General features: G+C 50.6%; 3 protein-coding genes across 7 annotated transcripts; all 3 read right to left on the reverse strand.

Annotated features, from left to right (window-relative positions):
• Positions 1-104: 104 nt before the first annotated feature.
• batf (basic leucine zipper transcription factor, ATF-like) lies at positions 105-4,475 on the reverse strand. 2 transcript variants are annotated; one of them, XM_037244543.1, is made up of 4 exons: positions 3,985-4,475; positions 2,756-3,056; positions 2,052-2,156; positions 105-646 (listed from the first exon to the last, which is right to left on the reverse strand). In XM_037244543.1, exons 2-4 carry the CDS (start codon positions 2,816-2,818, stop codon positions 434-436), a joined length of 381 nt encoding a protein of 126 aa, XP_037100438.1. In that variant the 5' UTR covers positions 2,819-3,056; positions 3,985-4,475; the 3' UTR covers positions 105-433. The 2 variants fall into 2 exon arrangements, with proteins under 2 accessions (XP_037100438.1, XP_037100439.1); XM_037244544.1 differs by having other exon boundaries at positions 2,756-2,825; positions 2,863-4,475.
• A 346-nt stretch (positions 4,476-4,821) lies between these two features.
• Positions 4,822-9,196, reverse strand: zc3h14 (zinc finger CCCH-type containing 14). Of its 4 annotated transcripts, none has more exons than XM_037244534.1 (17): positions 9,040-9,196; positions 8,748-8,790; positions 8,206-8,320; positions 8,080-8,120; positions 7,857-7,986; positions 7,435-7,747; positions 7,187-7,362; positions 7,002-7,102; positions 6,791-6,937; positions 6,627-6,710; positions 6,416-6,548; positions 6,101-6,297; positions 5,883-6,018; positions 5,674-5,816; positions 5,512-5,594; positions 5,312-5,418; positions 4,822-5,081 (listed from the first exon to the last, which is right to left on the reverse strand). In XM_037244534.1, exons 1-17 carry the CDS (start codon positions 9,073-9,075, stop codon positions 5,078-5,080), a joined length of 1,989 nt encoding a protein of 662 aa, XP_037100429.1. In that variant the 5' UTR covers positions 9,076-9,196; the 3' UTR covers positions 4,822-5,077. The 4 variants fall into 4 exon arrangements, with proteins under 4 accessions (XP_037100429.1, XP_037100427.1, XP_037100426.1 ...); XM_037244532.1 differs by having other exon boundaries at positions 7,187-7,386; XM_037244531.1 differs by having other exon boundaries at positions 6,633-6,710; positions 7,187-7,365; positions 7,857-8,120.
• A 5,809-nt stretch (positions 9,197-15,005) lies between these two features.
• On the reverse strand, positions 15,006-22,092 carry bmf2 (BCL2 modifying factor 2). Its single transcript, XM_037244926.1, has 4 exons — positions 21,942-22,092; positions 19,767-19,979; positions 18,817-19,043; positions 15,006-17,732 (listed from the first exon to the last, which is right to left on the reverse strand). Exons 2-4 carry the CDS (start codon positions 19,954-19,956, stop codon positions 17,610-17,612), a joined length of 540 nt encoding a protein of 179 aa, XP_037100821.1. The 5' UTR covers positions 19,957-19,979; positions 21,942-22,092; the 3' UTR covers positions 15,006-17,609.

Below are 22,092 nucleotides of genomic sequence, written 5' to 3' on the forward strand. Positions count from 1 at the left end.
ATTCTATTTTAGAAATAAAGAGGAAGGCAATAAGGGAAGGAATTAAAGATAGAAAAAAAGGACAGATGGTTAGGTAGAATGTAGAAAGATTGGGAGGGACAGAATGCATTTCAACATTGAATAAATATCTCAGCTTGTCAAACTTTGGCTCGACTTTACATTCGCTTTGTCCAACAATCAAATTAGTCGAAAAAAAAAATCTCCTGAGCTTTTGAGGTCTACGTCAACACAGCAGGGAAAACTAAACCAATGTAACAGGTTTCATGACACCTCCTAGACAAAAAAAAAAGCAATTTACAAATGAATCCACAGTGTAAACAAAAAGTGTTTGGTGGGTCGTCAGAGGCGGCGTACAATCGGAGTACACAAAATTCGGTACATGTGCTAACTTTGCCACCGAATCAAGAGTTCTGGAGACGTGATCGGATCCACGTCAGTGCTGGTAGTGCGGCACGGTGACGTGCTGGTGGTAGGTGGCGTGATGCTGGTGGCGAGGCGGGTACGGAAGGCCCGGCGGCGTCGGGCTGAGGCCCGCGCACTGCGGCTCGTGACTGCTCAGCACCGACGACAGGTACTTGGCCTCCTCCGTCAGCTGCTTCACTTCCTTCCTCAGCGCCGCGTTCTCTTTCTCCAGACTCTCGCTCTCCTGGGGGAACACAAAGCAGCAGGCGTGTTCATAGATAGATATTTTCCATAACAAGCACGTATTTAAGTTTCTTGTTCGGAGCCAACTGGCAATTTTGTAATTCTTTTGTTCCCTCCCTAAGTGTTTCCAACACATTTTGCAACACCGCACGCATGTCAAGTTACGGGTAGAGCACTTCTCTCCACACACAGACACACACACACACACACACACACACACACACGCACACGCGCACGCGCGCACACACACACACACACACACACACACACACACGCTTCCTGTGATCAGTGAAGAGGCGACACCTCTGACCACAATAACTGTCCTGATAAGAAAAAGAGCGAGTCATTCATCGAGACACCCTATTTACAATCGTTTTACGACATGTCATCTTTTTGCTCGATAACGCCGACCGGCGTTCCACGCCCACATGAAGCGGTGGAAGCAGCGTGACCAATTTGGTCTCGTAAGCTTTTATTTTGTTTGTTGTGTTCGTTTGCCTAGTTGTTATTGAAGCGGTCACATTCTTGGAGCTTGTGCTGGAAGCAAAATCTGCATATTATTAAGTCACTCGCGGAATAAAAATGTCATTCAGCTGTGTGTCTGTCTGTAAATAGTGCCTTGTTAGCATGGGTCGCCCCGCCCCCTCTGTTTTTTTGAACCAGTCATCTGCAACCAGGACCAAAAGGTTACAAATGTCCCAACATTTACACATTTCCCACGAGCACATTTGCAAAACATCTCGGGTGACTTACTGATAAGCTTTGATCTCACGCAAGTAGAGCAAAACCAGGTTGGCGAGTGGGAGAGAAATCTTCCGCTGAGGTCGCGGCTGAAAAGGTCACCGTGCGAGCTGCGGGCAAACCCCCCGGCGTCGTGCGTCACGGCACCCCCGACGGTGGGCCGACCGGCCGGCTCACCGCGTGCGCCTTTACAAGAAGGGGCTGCCGTCTTCTTTCAAGTGAAAACACCGCGGCGCTGACGGGAAATGACTACGCTGTCACTGAGAGGGAAAATACACCTTCCTGTTCATCGGGGCGGCTCATCAAGCCCTCCCCCTCGATCCTCACAAGTGACTTCAATATGTAAACTGTATATATTGTTGCTGCACAAACAGAAGAAGAAAAAAAAAAAAAAAGAATAATAAAGATGCTAAAAGTCTACTACGATGCAATGGAGCAAAGACAACATGCTCATGGACTGAGCAGAAGTCTTCTCACTCAGTTGCAGTTTGCAAGGGAGGTGCTGGATGCTGGCTGATGCCCACACGTGCTAATTTATTCGCACAAACACGGCGAGCGGCGTCCAAGCGTGCCGCGCGACAGAAGCCGTGACACATCGCCACATGGTCAGGTAGCGTTATGTAAAAAAAAAAAAAAAAAAACCCCACAAAGTTGCGACTTCTCACCAGGTGGAGGCTGTCGGCCTTCTGCGTCTGCCTCATTCGGCTCTTCTGCGCCGCGATGCGGTTCTTCTCCCGCCGCATCACCTTCTTCACGTCGTCCGACGAACTCTGCGCACAGACGAGGATGCGCAATCACAAGGCATGCTAGCTAGCGGGGAAAGCTGATTTCAGCAAAGAGTTGGCCAGAGTGACTCAGAAAAATGAACCGTTACGTTGCGGGGACGCGAAACTAGGTGTGACCCGGGCCTAACTGAAAGCCCCGACCGACCGACCGACCCCACCCAAAGGTACACTTTGTTGTAAATGAAACGTACCGCCCCTCGCCATCCGTCTGGTTAGGAACCGTCCATCACTTTATTTTCCAAAACCAGAACAAATGAACACATTTTGGAAACCCAACCAGCGTCCGAAATTGTGCAACTTGGCATTAGACCAAAAGCAACTTTGATTCAGTTTGTTGCAGTTCCACACATGACTTTCAATGGTAACTTCATCCACAACAGAAAAAACCCAAAAGCACGGAAAGGCCAAACTGGATGACTCTGCGCCACTTTCACCCGCCACACAAAGTGTTCCCGACAACTCTGGTGTCATTCACACGTTTGCCTTTCATAAAGGTCAGTCGGACCGAGTCATCGTCACACGCGCAAAAATACTCATTTAAGAAAGAACTGGCGTTTTTGGGGGGCAAAGCAAAGGAAGCCTACCTGCCTGCCTCCAGGTGACGGCGACCTGTAGCTTGCGTCGTTGCTGTCCGAGCCCTGAGCCATGGCAGTGTAGCAAAGCAGCAGCAGCGGCAGCGGCAGCGGCAGCAGCAGCCTCACAAGGCCCCTCTCTGGCTCCACTTCGCCTTCCGTGCTCGAGAGGGAGACAGAGTTTGCTGCCGTGCCCAACGCAATTTGCTTTGCCACTTAATGAGAGCCTTTCTTTTCTTGCCTGGTTTCTGTCACTCCTCCTCCTTTCACACGCTCTCGCTCGCTTGCTCTCTCACCGGCTCTGATGTGGTTTCTGGTAAGGGGGGGGGGGGGGGGGGGGAGAGTTGGTGAAATGGTGAAAAGTACAGAAAAGCAACACACAAAGTTCCTCCTCCGCTCTGTGTGCTGTGAAAATCATCAGAATCGCGCGCCAGCTCCGAGATGCCCCTTCCTCTTTTTTTTTTTGCTTCTGGAAGAAACGGAACGGCCAAAAGCCCGCAGCAGCGACTGGTTTCGAGTTAAGGCCTCAAGGGGACCCAACCAGCATCCTACCACCGCTCTTGGATATTGTTTGGTGGTACTTTCCATTTCAAGTCACTTTTCCCCACCATTTTATGTCTACGTTGACACGATTTGTTTTTTTTGTAATACCTTCAACAATGGGTCATTGCTACTTGTTAACACGACATTCGTGTGACCAAAAGAAAATCAGGAGCAAAACAGCTTTGCTTGGCAGAGAGCGCAGCCCTCCTACACACAAACATGTCCGTCCCATCATCGCAAAGATTTTTTGATGCACTGAGTGTTTTCCCGAGATACGCACAAAAAAGCGGCGTACCCAAACAGTTAAACAAGTAGACACTGCGTTGATCAAATCAAATAATAATCGAAGGCAACACGGAGCGGTTGACAGTGTCACGTCACACTGAAATTCAAGAGTGAACATTTTGAAAAGTCTCACACGCGGGGAAAACCCCTTGAAAAGGGGACTCTTATAGAGAAGCACACGTGTGGAACAAGTACATCACAGAAAGTTGCTGAACACCAATCTCAATCATCATCAAGTCACTTCATGAAAAGTCTTTCTCCTATTTGGAAATCCGAAGATTTATGTCTGTAATGTGATGGTGACCTGAATACAATTTTGTGATTTGTTTTGGCGCCCTCTAGCGATATTATTATTCTATTTATGAAACACAGCTCATACGATTTGACAGAATTATTTGGAAAGGGGTTCTCACCCGACCGAGCATGACGTGGTCAAAAGTTCTCTCCTCGGTGAAGTCTCGAGGCGTCCGGTTTGCCCTCCGACGTGTCTGCAACGCAGCGAGAGACTGACCGGCAAGTCTTTGCTGAGCTCACCTGTAAGCGTGTCGGCAGCGAGAAGAGCAGTCAGAGCATCGATGGCCTGTCAAAACATCTTGGACAAAAAGTTGAAAGCCACATTTTTGCTTGTATTTCCACTGGAATGATGTAACGACAGCTCTCACCATTCTTAAGGCAACATTTTTAATGATTTGGGAAAAAAAATAAAATAAAAACACCTCAAACGCATACAACCATTTTTTCCATCAGATTCTCACCAAATGTGGCAACGCACGCACAAACGACTCACTTGTTCTTCAAGTTCCAAACCGTGGAGAGATTCCAAAATTTGTACTTTGAATTCTTGCACCTACACATCCAAAAATGAAACGAGGTGGCAGTATCTATCCTACATGTGAAAATGGCATTAAAACCAGCTCAGTGGCCTTGTGGTAGAGTGTCCGCCCTGAGACTGGAAGGTTGTGGGTTCAAACCCCGGCCGGGTCATACCAAAGACTATAAAAATGGGACCCATTACCTCCCTGCTTGGCACTCAGCATTAAGGGTTGGAAGTGGGGGGTTAGATCACCAACTGATTCCCGAGCGCGGCACCGCTGCTGCTCACTGCTCCCCTCTCCCCCAGGGGATGGATTAAAATCACACGGGGATGGGTTAAATGCAGAGGACAAATTTCACCACACCCAGGTGTGTGTGTGACGATCATTGGGACTTTAATCTTTTTTTTTTTAAAAAGAGGGTGAAGTTCAAATACACAAAAATGCTCCTTTTTTCCACTCATTTATAAATTCAGGAACATCATCCACAATGTCCTTCAAAGAAAATAACATAAGACAGCAGAGGTTGTGTTCATTGCCGTTCCCCGCCTGGGATCAATACAAAAATCTGCCTGGCAACTTAACAAAAAAAGCATTTTGGAAAAAACAAATGCAACTACCAACGACAACAACGAATGAATTTGACGGCTCGACGGGACATCGGTTGTTGGCTCAAAGTGGAGTCGAGACTTCATTAGCTGGGAGAAAGGAAAACACGAGAACGTTTAGTCAACGCTGTCGAGCGTCTCGAATGCACTTGCTTGCTGTTGGGCGGAATTTCCCCATGTGGCAGGCACAAAGGGAAAAAAGATTATCTTGCTGGCCTTCGATTGCCAATTCAATGTGCTAAAAATATTGACATCCAAATTGAAAAATCAGCACACATCAGGTTTCCGCCCGACAGCCACCACGTTGGACACGGAAGCACCTGCTCTGCGTCTTGGTCCACTTGAGGGCGTGTCTCGGAGGGACGGACGCGTTGGGGTGGAAGAAGGTGCAGCCGTCGCGGTTACACTGGCCGGCGAAGTGACACGGCTGCCGGGTCATAAAAACATTTTGGGAGGTGGCTCTCTCTCTCTCTCTCTCTCTCTCTCTCTCTCTCGCTCGCAAACACAAAGCGGGTCTTACCTTGGGATGATAAAAAGGGCAGTCCATCTTCTTGCACTGTGGGAAGAAGCGGCACATGCTCACTGTTGGCGCTGGTGGCACCACTGGGGGAGAAAGAGAAAAAAAAAAAAGTTCGCATGGGCAACACGACGTCAGGGGCGGCTCGCGGGGGTGGTGGAGCACCTGGCCTGGCGGGCGGGGCGGCGGTGGCGCCCCTGCGGCTAACGTGGGTGTAGGGGCAGTCGGGCTTGCTGCACCTGGCGTCGTATTTGCAGTTGGGATGGATGAAGAGGCATTTGTCGCCGAATTTGCACGAGGGGAACGTCCTGCGGAAAAGGAAACAAAAGTAGTGGCCACTTCACAGCATTGTGACGTCTCTGTTTGTGACTCACTTGCAAGTTCTGGTCGGGTGATGGTAGGGACACTCATCTCCGCTCTTGCACACCGGCCAGAATTTGCAGCGCTCCATCACTTTCGGCCTCTTTGAAGGCGCCGAGTCGTCGTCAATCTCCACGTCCATCTCGTCTTCTGTCCGACGAGACGACAACGACGGGAAACAAAAACGTGAATCGCCATCGTCGCGGCGTCTCATCAGGTCGTGCTGGCGTACCTAATGAAGTGTCCATGGACGGGCCCCCGTGCGGCCTTTGAAGGACGCAGACTTTGGACTTGGCGGCGCGGGCGGACTTGGAAGGCGGCCTGACGTCGTCCAGCTCCATTTCGGACTCGGCCAGGTCCCCCAGCGGGCTCGGGACGCCCTCCAGTGTCACGATGAACTTGGGGCTGGCGGAGTTTTCCTTCTCCTTGCTGGTGAACAAGTGGAAAGACTCAAATCGAAGTATGACCCAATCGGAAGGTATTTTCAGAAAAGGCAAAAAAAAAAAAAAAAAAAGAGGCCATTGAACGTTGGCGCGCACACACACACCTAGCCTGCACGGTGCGCGGCAAAGCCGACTCGACTTTCTGTTTGCGCTCCGGCTGCCGACTTGCGCTGCCGTCCGCCGGCGGTCGACTCACGATGAAGGAGCGCGTGTCCGAGCGTTTGGCGTCGCCGCTCGCTGAGGAGAAAGCACAAGCAAAAGCACGTGGCGTCAAACAAACTCTTGATTGTGAGGACGACCCGATGGAAATGCAACACTCACCGTCGTCGGGCTTGTCTGGGTGGTTGCGCTGCGCCGAATCCGACGGAGCGTGCGAAGCCGCCGCCGATCGAGCCGCGGCTGACGGCAAATACAACATGCAAAGATTTTTCCGCAGTGAGCGAGAGCACGCCGCGTCACGCACGAGTCGCGTGACATACCCAGAGTTCTGCCGGGCTGCTTTTCGGGCGCGTACGACTGCCCCCCCCCGTGCGGGTGCTGCTGCGCCAGTTGGATGGCTGCCGTCATCTCCTCCTCTCGGGCCAGGCGGGCTCGAGGCGCCACGGGAACCGTCTGTCTCAGCGGCACTGCGGGCGGCGCCACGGCAATGTAAAGGTGAAGAAGAAGAGGGGGAGGAGGGGGCGGACGTACGAGCTGGGAAGGATGTGGTCTTGTTGATGGAGTCCTGCGCCTCAGAGATGGCCTTCAGGATCAGATTCCTGTTGGCCTGCTTGGCCGGCGGGAGGGACGGCCTGAAACCATCCAACGGGAAGAGAGGTCAAGTGCCAAGAAATATTTTTTTCGGTGAAAGGCAACCGAGAGGAAAGCAGACTGACTTGCGCTCCGGTTTAGACGGAAGCAGCACCCGACTGGACGGGCCTCGGCCGCCGTAGCCGGCGTCTTCCTCCTCCTCGTCCGCGTCGCCGCTTTCCTCGTCCGAGTCGCGGTTGACTCGCACCACCGAGCTGACCACGGGCGCCTTGCGTTTCCGCGACGACGACGACGACGACTCCTCCTGAAGATGGCAGACAACACGCTGACGGACACTTATTTCATTTCCTGAAAAAGATTTGAATGTCTGTACCTTGCTGTGGTCGCCTCTGGAGGTTCTGCGGCCGCTCCTGCTTTCTTGACGCCTCCCGTGCGACGATCCTTCGGCAGAGCGCGCCGCCGCGTAGCCGAGCTTGCTGTGGCCCGGCCTGTAGAGTTCCAAGGAAGGTCGAGCGCCGCCGCCGCCGCGAGCTCCCCTGTGGGCGGCGGTCGCCTCCACGGGGTCCTCGCCGAAGTCGTCGTCCATCTCCGGCTTGATGTCGATGACCGCCTCGGACGGGAGGAGCTCCATGAGCGGCTTGACGGCCGACGTCAGGCGGGAGGAGCCCTTCTCCACGCTGCCCCTCCTGACAGGAAGTAAGAATGGCTCGGGTGAGCGGCTTTGTCGCCATGCGAGCACCTCAAAATTGCTGTTGGAGGAGTCAGCGCAGCCACGCGCACGTTTCTTTTCCTCACCTGCTTTCGTGGGCGTAGCCGCGTGGTTCCGATCGATCGGAGCGGGAGTTGGACTTGCACTCGTCCGTCCTGATCTCAGGGGCGCCGGCGACGAGTTGCTGCTGCTCCTCCTGTTCGCCAGAGGCGGGCTCTGCAACGCATGAAACCACATCGACCTCATTCAACTCTTCGGGGTCAAGCAAGCACGCAGCAGGGAAAGCGACAAAGAGTGCGTGCGACCTACCCACGGCGACGGTTCTTAACTTCTCCAGGACGCCATGTAGCCTCAAATAAAGCAAGGGGGAAAGCGTTAGTTCAGCGCACAAGGCGCGCTGCGCTGACAACCAAACCATGTCTGTCGTCATCATACCAGGCTGTGAACTTGATGGTGTTGTTTCCCAGGAAAAGCGACAGATCGTCCGCCATCTGCTGGGAGGTTTTCTTGTTGGCCACCATCACCATGATGTAGTCCGGAAGTTCCTCATCTGGAAAGACGGAGGCGGAAGTCACCAAACGGCATACCAAGATCCTCAACACAAATACTTTTGTCATCTTCAGCCCGAATTGATCTTCTTTTTTCCAGCGGCACTAAGCACAAGTTTACAGTGCGTATGTAAACGATATAAATGCGCATTGGGGCATCGTGAGTGGTCTCGGAACATCTTCAGGTTCGTGAGACCATCATGTGACGTAAACACGCGCATTTCGGATGACTACGCCGTCCACGTTTTCAAAGGCTACCTTTGAAATCCTCCTCAAAAGGGATCGCAGCCCGAAGACACTGACTCGTTTAAGCGTTGTCATACAAATGTTGACTGCAATTACGACAACGTGCTCATACATTATTGTTGACCAACGAACACGTTCGCCATAAGCACATCGTAAACCGAGACGTTCTGCATTACGACTTACCTATGTATGCTCCGAGCTCTTGAAGCTTTCCTTTAATAGCAGCCTGCAAAGAGTAGCACAGCACGAGCATGAATAAAGCGAAGGCCAATTCTCCTTCCCTCTTCTCCCATTAAACCACATCGTGTTGGGAAAACACAATAAACAGATGAAGAAACAACCCGAACGCCGTGTTGCCATTTTGCTGCTCGCCAGGCAACCAATGCAACATGCTAACCGCATTTTAGCGAGCGCAATTATCTGCTTCCATTCGCAATTCTCACGTCAACTTATCTCGTGTGCTCATGCGACTCACTCTTATTTTCTTGCTTATTTCTGCCCCTATCTCCATAACTGAGCTTTCGACGGGAAGTGGACGTAGACGAGTTGAAAAGGGAGCAAAGTAGTAAGCAGCTAGCTACAACAGCTAAGCACCAGAATTGACGTCAAAGGGGAGTCACGTGATCGACGACGGAAGCCGGGATGAGCCAAATGCGCAGTCCAAACAGTCGCACGAAATAATGACGGGCTTGCTTTGCATTTTAAATTTGAAATTGAAGGTAAAAAATAGAAATGATCATTTTTAATAATGATGTATTTCTTATTGTATTTTATGATGTGAAATCTGTTACGTAATGCACGGAAGCTTAGAACGCGCTTGTACTTCTCATACTAGCCACAAGATGGCAGAAAAAGCAAGGAAATACTCATTTGGGTTCATTTGATGGAATTGCTTGGTTCTGTCACCGATGATGATGATGATCTCATACACTGTCTGGTAAACAATCACCACGTTTGAGGAAGTAAATGCATCAATAAAATGATTACATGTGTATTGAATAACACTTTATGTCAACTGAAAGAATAATTAGCTTCCCATGCTGTGTTAATATCCATGCGAATTGGTTATGAAAGAGTGTTTCCTGTTTTGGAGCATTTCACTGGCAGGCCAACAATGGAGGAAAGCATCTGGCCGGCTGTCTAGACAAACGTCTCACACCAACAAGTCTGCTCGTCTGTCTGTCTGTCTGTCTGTTTGCTTTGCTCACACACAGTTGGTGCTCCTCGAGGCAGGCGCATGTGTCTCTTACAAAGAAGCTTTGGAATCGAGCGGCCATGAAGTCGTTGGCTATCTGGGCATCCTACCCACGGCGATGGAAGACATGAAAGCAGCGATAACTTAGGGAAGCAGTATGCCTCTGATAACTCCATTTAGCACTTTCACCTGTCTTGAGTAGGAATTGCCACCTCTGTCAATCACCAATGTCAGTGAAGGTGCAGTAACATGTTTTTACCACTCAGCGGCAGTACAACTAACCATGAACCACAACCACGAGTGACCTTTTGACCTGATGGCCCTTAGAGGTCACATTATGGGAAACAGACAAACAGACAACATGTGCACAAAAGGCTGCAGGGCCCAATTTATTCAGTCACATGGTCACATATACAAATAGTATCTACAAGCAGCACACATCAAAAAAACAGACTTGGCAAAGCTAAGACGACAAGTGCGCCGAGTAGAATATTGTGCAGACGAGGTGGGCTTGATCACGGCATTATGCAAATGGCTGTCAATTGAAGTGCAGATGAAAAGCTCTCACTGAGCGCATGGCAGGCTCACCACCACGCACGCACGCACGCACGCACGCACGCACACACTGGGTGTCAGAAGCATAAAGATCAACTCAGAGTCTGCTGGTGTAAATCCTGCCCGACGGGACTGCTGAGATAGCTGCTGCGTCCACGGCAACGCTCGCTCGCGCCTCGCCTGCCCGCCCGCCCGCCCGCCTCTTTTCAGTCCACACGGCAACAAAGCTCAACGCCGTCCACCAATCAGCACGCTGCAAAGGTGACAGGCCGCAGCCAGGTCCTCCCTTGTCGCTATGGCGGCTGTTGCCTCTTATTTTTCCCTTGTTTTGTATCTTCCGTAACAAGGGAGACATCAAGCAACATGCGGCCACTTTTCGTCTTGGATTGGCGACACGGTGGCTCCATCCAGACGTGTGCGTGAGTGAGTGCGTGCGAGACGGCAGTTTTATTGAATTTGCACTTCTGTATTTGCATGAGTCTATTTGTCAGGCCGTCTGCACGCCAGCCGAGTTGACGACATTGTGATGGTGTCATGGGTTACATTTGTCAATAGAACATTTCTGCTTCCGCAGAAAGAAATCATCCTCCAATATAGTATCATACATAACAATATCAACACCTGTCTATATGCTAATGTTAGCTTAGCTATGGTCCACAGTCTCCACTTGGCTGCAGCGCTCCCCTGATTCTCTCCTCAAATGCCATTTCTCTCCTTACCAGCAAGCCGCAAGGCCTAAAATGGAGTCATGTGACTCGAGTCCCTCCATGTCAATTAGCGGCAGATTTTCACTACTTGCGCCAGGACTTGCTCCCTAAGGTGGGGGCTGACTTTATCACGATCGTGTCACACTTCAGGACCAATTGATCACGCGATGCTTGCCGTTGATAATGACGTGACTAAAGTCGACGTTTGTTGAGGCGAGACATGCCGTCACACTGGATTTATCGTGCACGTGTCCTAGGGTGACCTCACTTGCCCGCGAGTGTGCGTGCGTGCGTGCGTGTTGCTAGCGAAGCCTGCCCGAGTCCATCTGGACCCTTCCGCGCGTGCCAAAAAAACAATAGCCCCCGTCCTTCCTCTCGTCACCTCTCGTGTCTTTGTCACCATTGTTAACAAAATTCTAATAATCATTCAAGCCCTCTGTGCTTGTCGTTGCTTTTGTCTGACTCAAATTTGTCACCTTCACGCTGCCAAAAAGAACACGTTGACTCATGTTTTGGGACAAAGAGGGATGGAAAAGACAAAGGAGTGCATGCGTACTCAAATCACGGATAAACCCGCAATTTGTATTTTCATTTGGAAAAATTTTCTGGCCTTGAATCAAAAATCCAAAAGCAGTAGGAAAGGATTGAATCGTTCCAAACACAGCCGACAGTCCGTGTTTTCATTTCAATGCAAGTCAATGGGTGGTTATATGTCAAAAAAACAAACAAACAAACAGAAAAACACTATGGGCGGGTTCAAAGGTCATTGTGCCGAAGCATTTGGCACGTCCAGCGAGCAGTAAATTTAGCTGGCGAGTCATCTCCTCACATGGCAGCGCAGCCATTTTTCCCACGGCCGTCTGTCCTCGACAGTTGGCCGGACAGGTGTTTGTCTTTCGCCGCCCGCTCGCTCGAGTGACCTTGACCCCCCCGCGCCCCCCTTAGCGCATTAGCCAGTGCAACATTCAAGTGGCCGCTGTTTATATTGCTAATGGCGCTAAAAAGGAGGCCAGCGGCTTGTTTGGACTGCGTCTTTCTATTTCTTTTTCCTTTTGAGACTAAAAGAAGACTTAAAAAGCGTTGCACTTGTCGCTCGGCGAAACTGGTGGGAAAGGAGGTCAATGACAATTGGCCAACGGCATGACGCAAACATGAAGTCAAATCACTCGGAGGATTAGCAGACAAGTGCTCTGTAATCCTGCCACGTCTTGGACTGCCTCCAAAGCTAAAGACAGATGGCATTTCAGCGCTCCCATCACTGACATGACCTTTCGTCTTGACCCCGAGGCGCAAGTGCACCCCCCCTCCCCTTTTTCCCAATTTTGCCTGGGTGGGAGCGCACCCCTGGAATCCGCGGAGCGTGGCTTTACTTGTGGCGTTAGGGCGTGCACACGGGCAGCTGCCGGTTATGAGTTTACTTCTGGCATGCCGCCGGCCGCGCACACTCCTACATATGTGTGCGTTGATAAGCACGCACGGGATTGTTGCCAAGCAATGTGCTGCATGCGCATGTGTGCGCGCGCCGCTTTTGTTGACACAGCTTGTGTAGCGGTTGTGCAACTTGTGGCCATCAGTTTGTGTTTATCGCAACAAAGCAGCTAATCGTGCTAATGGCGAGCCGGGAAAGATACTGACAAAAAAATGCTATCCGTAACAAAATGATTCATACAGAGAACCAGTAGCGAGATTGCTATTGATAATGATTGAAAACCGACACACGATGCTAAATCGATGGAGTTGAGAAAACACAAATTGTATTTTAAATCTTTGCTGGTGTCAAATAATGTGGTCAGCCAAGTGGGCGTCTTGGTCCGTTATTGCACAATGCAGGCAAGCTATGGCTCCGCTAGCAACGAAAACAAGAAGAGATGCGAGAAGAGCGCAGATAACCTCGCTTGGCACGCCGCTAAGCTATTTTGGGACGTGTGGGCTCGGGAAAAACAGGATATCCACCCTTGTTTTTGACAAAGGCATGAAAAAAAAACATTGTTTTCAACGCGGCAGCAACAAGTCGTTGTTTCGCAGCAAGAAGCGCCGAAGCAGCGTTTGGTTATGTGCTTTTGTTTACTTTAAAACAACTCTGAACAGTAATGCTAGCATTGATGCTAACGCTTGCGCTGAGCCTTGCAGCTCTGCAACACGTGACCTCGACCGTGACCGAATGACCTCAGAAAGGCAAAAGTGCGTCAGTAGCGTGTCGCCGGGGTAACAAAGCAAAGTGGCCTCCATGACGGAACGCTCGTTCCGCTACCGGTCTGTCCGGTTCTGTTTTCTGCCGAGCTCAAAAACAAGCTTATTTTTGGTGCATTTATGTCACGCAAAACAACGTCACGGGGGGGGGGGATCACGTGCCTTTAATTGCTCACCTGACAACGCATGCTTGAGTCACAATTTTGTTGGGACGGGCGGAAAAATAGGATGGCCATAACATTAACAATAACATTGTTCAACCCCTCTTTTTTGTCCCCCCAAAAAGTTTCCCGGGAGGCCTCATCCGACTGCACTTGTTTGCGGACATCTGCTGCCATGTCCAAATATTGTTTTTGGCCAGCTGCTGGTCCACAACAGATCGCAGGGGCTATTTTTAGCGCAACGGGGAGGGCTGCATTAACACGTAAAACAATGTGATGTGGGGGGGGGGGCGGCAACTGGCCGAGCGCACGAGTGCCACGACGGGTCAACGGGGACGAGAATAGTCATCGTGTACGCTAAAGAGTTAACTCCAAAATGTGATGCTAGCTTGGAGGCTCATTTGCAGCCGCGGTCAGATGTGGCAAAGGTAGGTCATTCATTACTTGCTGTAATTGATTCGTAATCCAAGGTACCACCGTCCTGCTCTCACTGCACAAGACGCCACAAACGATACGTGCTGTCGTGCCCAGTCGGGTTGGGCAGGTTATTTATTTACGAGCGTGCGTCTCGTGACATGAGAAGCGGTGACATCAGCGTTCGGTGACGCAACACGGCGAGGCCTGCGTGAGATTGAAATTACGCTAATTGGCGCATGGCGCCGGTGAATAATGAGCTTTGTAAATCAAATGAAAGCAATCATGCATGTCAGTGCACATTCATTAGACGGATGCTAACAAGCAATCTGAATGATCATTTGGGAAGAGTAGCAAGATGCTAGCATGTTAACAGCGAAGATGTCTGTATTTGGTGGCGGAGAGGTAGACAGGAAGTGAGGGTGGCAAAAAACTTTCACCTCACTTCCTGCCAGGATGCACCTCCTGCATTATGTGCACTCCAAGTGCAGATTATCGCTTCCATCTTTTCCATGACTTGATGTCCTCCAATAAATAGATGTTGGCCAAATTGGAAAAAAAACATAATAATGGCATTACTTGCCACGTCTGGCACGCCTGTCAGGTTGCACACGACACAACGCGACGCGGAGGCACCGAGCGTGAGCGCCGTTGGACGACAAACACAAAAACAAAAAGTGTAGGAGTGGAGAAGATAGAGAACGGGCGGCCTATCACGAGGGCGTCGCCCCCATGAGTGGAGAACACACACGCCTTTGTTGAGGCACTGTGTGAAAAAGCGCTGAGCCAAGCACAAGCTCGCTACTCCCCACCACTGTTTTTTTTTTCCTCCCTCAGGAGACACACACACAAATGCATACTTGTGTGCATTTAGCAGTGATCTCAGGGGACAAAGCTTTCTCTTGTGCTCCAGGCAGAGACTCACAGCAGCTCCATTGTGGGGCCGAATCGGACTTTGTGGGTATGTTAGCGTTAGGAGTCGTGACACCGTTTAAGTGAAAAGAAATATGGCTTGTAAATTTAACACGCAAGCGACCCTGCCAAATTTGAATGATGTCCCCCCTGCCCCAAAAAATTGAGCACGCAATGACAACTGTCAATCAAATACAACCGATGCATCTTCCGCTGTTTACGTTTGAGCTACAACATGGCTGCAATATGTCCCACCGGGGGGTCACATGTTGTCCTATTTACGGAAGAAAAACAAAGGAGGCTCCACTTTGAGTTGTCCATAAAGTTTTAATGAAAAAAAAAGGAACAAAACAAAACAGCAAAAAGTACCCACGGAACAAGAGAAGAAATGATGAGATTGTAAGATTTGGCAGAGCCAAGCTCTTATGTACAGCATATTGCACTAGAAAACAAAGAGCCGAGCGACCTCGCCCGCTTTGTCCCAAAGACAACACGCCGGCCGACGACGCGCCAAGCAAACAACAAACTGCTACATCTGGACCGGGCCTCGCAAAATGTCCGACAGTGTGAAATCATTGAGACCACTTTGGAACGCCCTCCCTCCCTCCCACCCCTTTTTCCAAAAATGAAAAAAAGAACACACTTGCACGCAAACAAGCCAGAAAAAAAAAAAGAGGCTTCACTGTTCACTTCATGTATGGACAGAGATCACATGGCCCCCCCCCACCCCCTTCGGTAAATTACATTCAAAAAACCTTTTATGATACAGATTGTTTTTTTCCTTCTTCTTCTTATAATCAGGAATGTCGCACATGCATTTTTTTTGTTTTCTCCATTTACATCGATTGAAAAAAAGCCCTTGAACTGAGAGTGACACAGTAGACTTATCCAAAATGTTTTCATATATTTAAAAAAAAAAAAGCCATCGTAGAAAAAAAAAAATCAGCATCAGAGTGGCTCGGTTGGTTCTATTCAGGTTAGAAAAATTGAAAAAACCTCAATAGAAATGGTGTCAAATTCGTATCCAACTTGTATAAAAGGAGGGGGGGAAAAAACAGCAGTTTGGATGCCGTCGGAATATGAAAAGAAGACACCCAAGGCTCCATTGAAAGAAAGACTATGTGATAGATAATACTGGGCACCGGTGGTGACTCGTTCCTCCTCGTCCAGCGTCTTACAAAATCAGAGTAGGAAGTTCAGCACGGCAGTAGAAAAAAACAAAACATTACAACAACAGTTTGTTTGTACAGTGCGTGTTGACAGCAAAGAGTCCAAAAGTGTGGCGGGGGAAAAAAAGTGGCGCCGCGCCTCGTGCGAGCTCGTGGGTGGGTGGGTGGGGCGAGCCCGCACGCACGCACGCCAGGCTCGCAGTTGTGTTCCTCACAAGGCACGTTTTCGTAACATTGTGATTGTCCGTTGAGTTGCCCTCGCTCGGCGGGCGCGCGCCAGGCACATGGCTTTCGTTCGGGGGCGGCCATTTTGCGACGCACGCGAGAGATTTGTTTTTTCAAATTATTATTAGCAAAACAAGATCATTACAAGGTGTAATTGTGGAAGAATGACAAAATAGTAGAAAAACGAGGTCATACTGCCATAACAAAAATGACACTTCAAGTTTTGATATCATGAGAATAAAGTCGAAAGGTTCGTCGTGTCGTCAATCCGTACAGCCCCGTGAGGAATTTTTGAAAACGGATGGAATGCCCGCCCGCTCGCGTCCCTCTTGGCCAAACTCGATACACATCAACGCCGCCAACGACTACGACTGTACAACACGCCAAGCTAGCGCCTGTACGCTAGCAAATGTACACCGTAAATAAATAAGGAAATAAATAAACAAAATGAATTTCGGGAGGTCGAGGAGAGAAACCCGACATCGTGTTAAGCTAGGCTAACGGGAAAGACGGCGTCAAGAACAAATTGGCTCAGCGTTCGGTGTTTGCAGGAAACAAACGGCGAGGATCTCTGAGAACCAAACGCGGAGGTCTCAGAAAAGAAAATATCTGAAGAAAAAAGCATCAGACAGTCAAGTACTCCGATAACAATCAACGCAAATCATCAGTGTCGGCAAATTGGATCCAAAAAAAGAGCGGTGGGGTCAAAGCGGGCTCCACGTCTACCGATGCCATCATTTTGCCTGATTGTCAGACGTTTCCGGAAGATTAACCAGAGCGCCGCCCGCAGGTCGGGCTCGGTACTGCCGTTTTCAACATCAGCCATCGGTGCGCGCGTAGCCCGCTTCGAGAGAATATTGCTCGTCGCCTCACTCCAAAGATTGTCCCGAGAAGTTTGGGAGGCGAAAGCTTCCCGGCGGTCGTGATTGTTTACGACGTGATTCCCTGACTGCACAATCGCAAAATGTCCGCCGTCGTCAGGTAACTTCAAGTAGGATGACGCTCGGATGGCGAGACACCATCAAATGAGCCGGCGGTTGTGGAAGAGTCCAACAAGGGGAAGCTGAGGGCTTGGATGCCAGGGGGGAGAAAAAAAAAAGAAAAAAAAGCAACAAGTTTTCTTTCTCCTCGATGCGGCGGCGGCGGCGGGGGACAATCATAAGGCATTCCCGGCCGGGGCCGACCATCCCAGTTCACGTCCGAGAACAAAATCAAGAGCTGTACAAAATAGGTCATCTGGCGAGTCATATTTCCAAAATATCTCTTCAAACTCAATGGCTTCTTCTTGAACAAGAAAAATAGGAGGGGAGACCCCCCCCACCCCCCGGCAAAAAAAAAAAATGCCATCAGCCTCCGTCCAGCGGTGACCAGAGTTTTTTTCTTCTCAATCGCTTCTTCATCAAAACAAAAAAAGCAAAAATCCGAAACCCGTGTTCCATCTTACAGTGCCATCTCTAACAAGTCCGCTGCCTTGACAGTGGGGGGAGAAAGATGCGGCCCAGGGGGGGGGCTCTTCATCAGTGCTCTCGGGGCACCAGGTGCGGCGGCGCCGCCGCCGGCCTGGGGAAGACGAGGAAGCCAAACACGGCCATGGTGAGCCGCATCCAGGCGGGTAGGTTTTGCCTCTGCTGCCGCAGGAACTGCCAGGAAAAAAAACATTTTGGTCCAGAAGCTTCGGCTGTGAAAAAATAAATGAGGACGTGCCATGTTTGCGTGCGGGAACCGGTCGCTCCGGTTTCTTGACATGAGCGCCAGTCTACGGCGCCTTTTGATTGACGGGCCGTTTCAAAGTAAACGCGGTGAAACCGTGAGCATATTGCCAGGCTTTGACATTTTTTTTCTTGAGGCAGCCATTCGTTGTTTTTGCTATTTGTAGCAGACACAAAATCTTCGTTCGGGCTGCTCTCATCTCACTCATCTCCAAATGTTGCACCCCGTTGCGTAAGCCAGCTTGCTTTGCTCTGCTCTCTTGGCTTGCTAAGATCAAGGGGCTGAGCTGCCTGCCGCCAGCCCGCCAAAAGCTATTTGATGCCCGCCCAAGTGGTGCTGCCGATTGGAACACTAATTGACCTTAATTCAACTTTGCTGAGTTGATTTAAACAATCGTTTCCAAAATCCCATTACAGGCTAAATTAGGGGTGTCCAAAGTTGAGCCCGGGAGCCAATTGTGGGCCCAATAAATAACGTTGGTACCAATTAAGTGTACTTTTAACGGATCCCTGCTTTAAATCTGGAGGACACTGTGTGGTCCTCTGTTATTGACTGATTGACTTATTTATTTGTATTTATTGCAGGCGCAAGCAGGCAAACGTAATGGATCCAATTTGCAAAATCACAAAACTGTCGCAAAAAGAATGCGCGCAGGCAAGTTATTGGGTTTATTAGCGCCAGAGCGGGACAACGTCCAGCCAAGCCAGAGCACGGCCAGCACAAGCGAGCTATTGTGGCCCGTCAAGTTGCTGACGATGAGCGGGAGGTTATTTTTAGATGAGCGCAGAAACAGAGAAACAATTGCCATTTGCTCTCTCAATCTTTGTCTTTCTTCAAACCCCCCCACCACACCTTGTTGTCAAGTGGCTGAGCACAAAACGCAGCAGATAAAAACGCGAGTCCTCCTCCAGACGCGCATGAAGCAACTTTCCGAGTGTGTATGGTAAAAGAGCGATGGCCCAGCCTGCCCCCACCCTCCAGGGTATCTAATATTGTGGCTCTGAACTCGCTTACCACATCAATGTGATCCTGTTGGAACTTGTCTCCGATCTCCCGGAGTTTCTGTCCGATTTGCCTCTCCACGCTCAGTGCCGCCTCCCGCTGGCCGGGCCTCTCTGCCATCCGGTCATCCTCGTCTCGCCGCCGCCGCCGCCGCCTCTCGGGTTCCGTCGCGGCAGCGGCCGGCCTCGCTCCCCGGTCCTCCAGTTCCACGGGAAAGCGCCAGCGCAAGGCGGCGTTGCCTAGGAGGAAAAGCATCAGGCGGACTGAGAGGCTTCCAAATGTGAAGAAGGCAGAGCAAATGAAAACTCAAAGGCAACGCGCAAAGCCACTTCTGGAAATGGTCGCTCATGGAACTGATTGAAGCCAATTGTTGTTTTGCGCTGCTTTTTAGAACAGGTTTGAGCAATTCCTTGGGTGGATGGAAACATTTGACCTTGCACAAGAAAAGAGCAGCAAGAAAAACATCTCATTAACGCCTCAGTGAACTCGCTTTCTTTCCACAGGCGATGTCACCGAGTTTACCCGTTGCCTCCAGCGTGTCTTTCTGCGGTCATGCCTCTCAGGGGGAATTTTCAGTTTTTTTTTTTGTTTTTTTTTTCCCTTGTCATGTGCTGAATGCCTCGCAAATGAGTGTGAAATTGGGACACGGCCAAGGGTCCGGGTTTCGACGGCGAGGCTAACGGCGGCCAGACGAGCTGGAACAATGGTGCTCGCAGCGTTACGCTGAGTCAACAAACAACACGCGCCGCCGCGGTTTGCGCGCCCACCGGCGACTCAATTGTCGTCACGCTGATTTGATTAGGATGTCGTTAAACAAGAGAGAAGTTCAACTGGCGGATTTATCGCCGGCCACGCCGAGCATGGCGCAAATTCTTAACCGTCCGTCGCACGGAAACAAAAGGAAAGCCAGACGAGTGGGAGTGAGTGCGCCCGCCCGCCCGCCCGGCCGGCCCCCTCCTTACCGTGAAAGGCTCCGCGGTGCAAGCCGCACGCCAGCGCGCCGATGCCGTTGTTGTTGTCGTGGCCGCCCGGCGCGAGCGGTAGGGCGAGTGAGACAGGCCTCTGGCGAGATTGCATTCGCGCGGCCCGCTCGTCGTACTTGAGGTCCCTGAAGCGCGTTCCCCGAAGCGTGTCCTCCTCCTCATCGTCCATCGGACGCCTCAGCGGAAAAGGCCCTGCGGACAAAGCGGCACGGGCGACCTCAATGAAATGCCGTGTTCTTGGAAAGCGAGGCTACCACTTGAATTTGTTTTGAAGAGAAACAAAAAAAGGAAATGCAAACTACCAGGCGCGTTATCAGTGAAAAGGTTGCCCTCTGGCAGTTGGAAAATGATCTCAGTGTGTCAACAATGAATGGAAATAAATCATGAGTCATCGTAAAGCCCGCTAAGAGGCTTATGTAAGCTAACGCTAACGCACAAACATATGTTGCTCGTCTCCATCCGTGTGGAGGAATCTATGGAGAGACCCGGCGTGGGCGGATGGCCACAAACGTCTCGTCAAGCTGTTCACGCCGCCGTGCCGATTTTAGCGCTAGCCGAAGCATCCGCGCAAGCTAACTCGGGCCGGCCTCCGCTCACGGCGAATAAACCGCACCCTGTTTTGCGCTCGCACGCTGGATTCCTTTTGATTTTCCTTTATTTGACTCTGGTCGATATCGAAACGAGAATCGGTTTCCGATTGCTAAGCTGGATAAATCAAAGTGAAAGGGGATGTAGCTTGATGATGTCGAGCTGAGTAAACAAGAAGTCAACTTTGCACTGCTAACATTGACCCCGGGATGCTTCAAAAAAATGGATTATTTCGATTTGTGCACATACTGCATGACACAGCATCTCTTGCACACCGACCGCAGCTGCACAACAACAACAACAAGAAGAAGAAGAAGCCCCTTCCGCCTCGCGGTCGCCAACAGGTCGCTCGCTGGCAAGCGCACAAAAGACGACAGCGGGTGCGGGTGAAACCAGAGGTGCAGCTCCAACCGCCGCCGCCGCCATGTGACTCATAAGGAGATGCCGGCTTTCACTCCATAAATGTTCAAGTGCTCTTTTCCTTGCTGACAACCCACAATCTTGTCATCTTGTTCAATTTGTCTTTATTTTCGACCGTTTGTTGCGTAAGTGCAGACAAATAGGCAGGCAGGGCAGACTGATAAACGAACGGCGAGGCTGCTCAAAGTGGATACGCGAGGATTGAGAGTGCGACCGGGTGCGGGTGTCCTTCTTTGACCTTATCGGGCCAGAAGAAAAATCAACAGCACCCAAACAGCGATTGATGATGCGTGCTCCTTACAGTCGAACACGCACCAAGCCCACGCTGAACACAATCTGGTGTCAGATGCATGATGAGCATCGTCACAATTCACAAGCTTGGCCCCCAAGGAAGGGCATGAGGGCGGGCGGGCAGGCAGGCAGGCCGACCAGCCACCACAAAAGTGGAGCGGAGCGGCGAGTGTCTCCCTCTGCCGCTCCATCTGTGCGCTGGGCTCTTCTCCATGCGCGCTGCGGCAGGCAACTTGCATACAAACAACAACAACAACGCGACTGATTGGAGTCGGAATTGTGCGCGGCTGACGTAACCACACTTGCGATGCGAAACTTTTATAAATTCGCCAAGTTGGGCATCCGATCCAGGTCCGGCCGGCGGCCAGCCAGCCGGGATTGATTGGCGAGTCAACGAAAAACGCTTCCATTTTCCTGCTCTGATCACTTTTATATCTACGAATTGAATCATGCACGTTGAAACAATGAACGCCTTAGCAGTTAAAATGCATGAAAAGAAGACAAATGTGTTCGACTACAGAGGTCAAGTTCGCCTCAAGTGTCCTGACGTGACTTGAAGGCAACCAACGAGCGAGCGAGCGCACTTAATAACTTTGAATGAGAAAAACAAACAACTTCACAGAACGGGAGGACGTTATCCAGGAGAAAATAACTTGAGTCTGAGTCTGTTATTGTCCATAACACCACATGCACGCGGCTCAAGCCCTCACTGACACTCGCTCCGGGGACCCCGCATTCTTTGCCCGGGCATGCCCAGCAACCAGCAAGCCTGTCCGCCGTCCCACTGCCTCATTTGGCGTCACTCAACAAGAAGCGAGGTGGAATCAATTCAAACAAGAAAACGAAGAAACTCACCGCCAGTCAAAGCGATTCCCGTTATAATGGGTGGTATCTTGACAACTAGGCTCGTGAAGATTTTTCTAAACGGACGCGCGTTAGTTCCCCTGCTCGCGTCCCGGCGGCTCGTGATGTGTTTGCTGAGAGGCGGCGCGCGGCTTGTGTTTTG

The sequence above is a fragment of the Syngnathus acus genome, chromosome 24, assembly GCF_901709675.1.
Source record: "Syngnathus acus chromosome 24, fSynAcu1.2, whole genome shotgun sequence".
Classification (NCBI taxonomy): domain Eukaryota; kingdom Metazoa; phylum Chordata; class Actinopteri; order Syngnathiformes; family Syngnathidae; genus Syngnathus; species Syngnathus acus.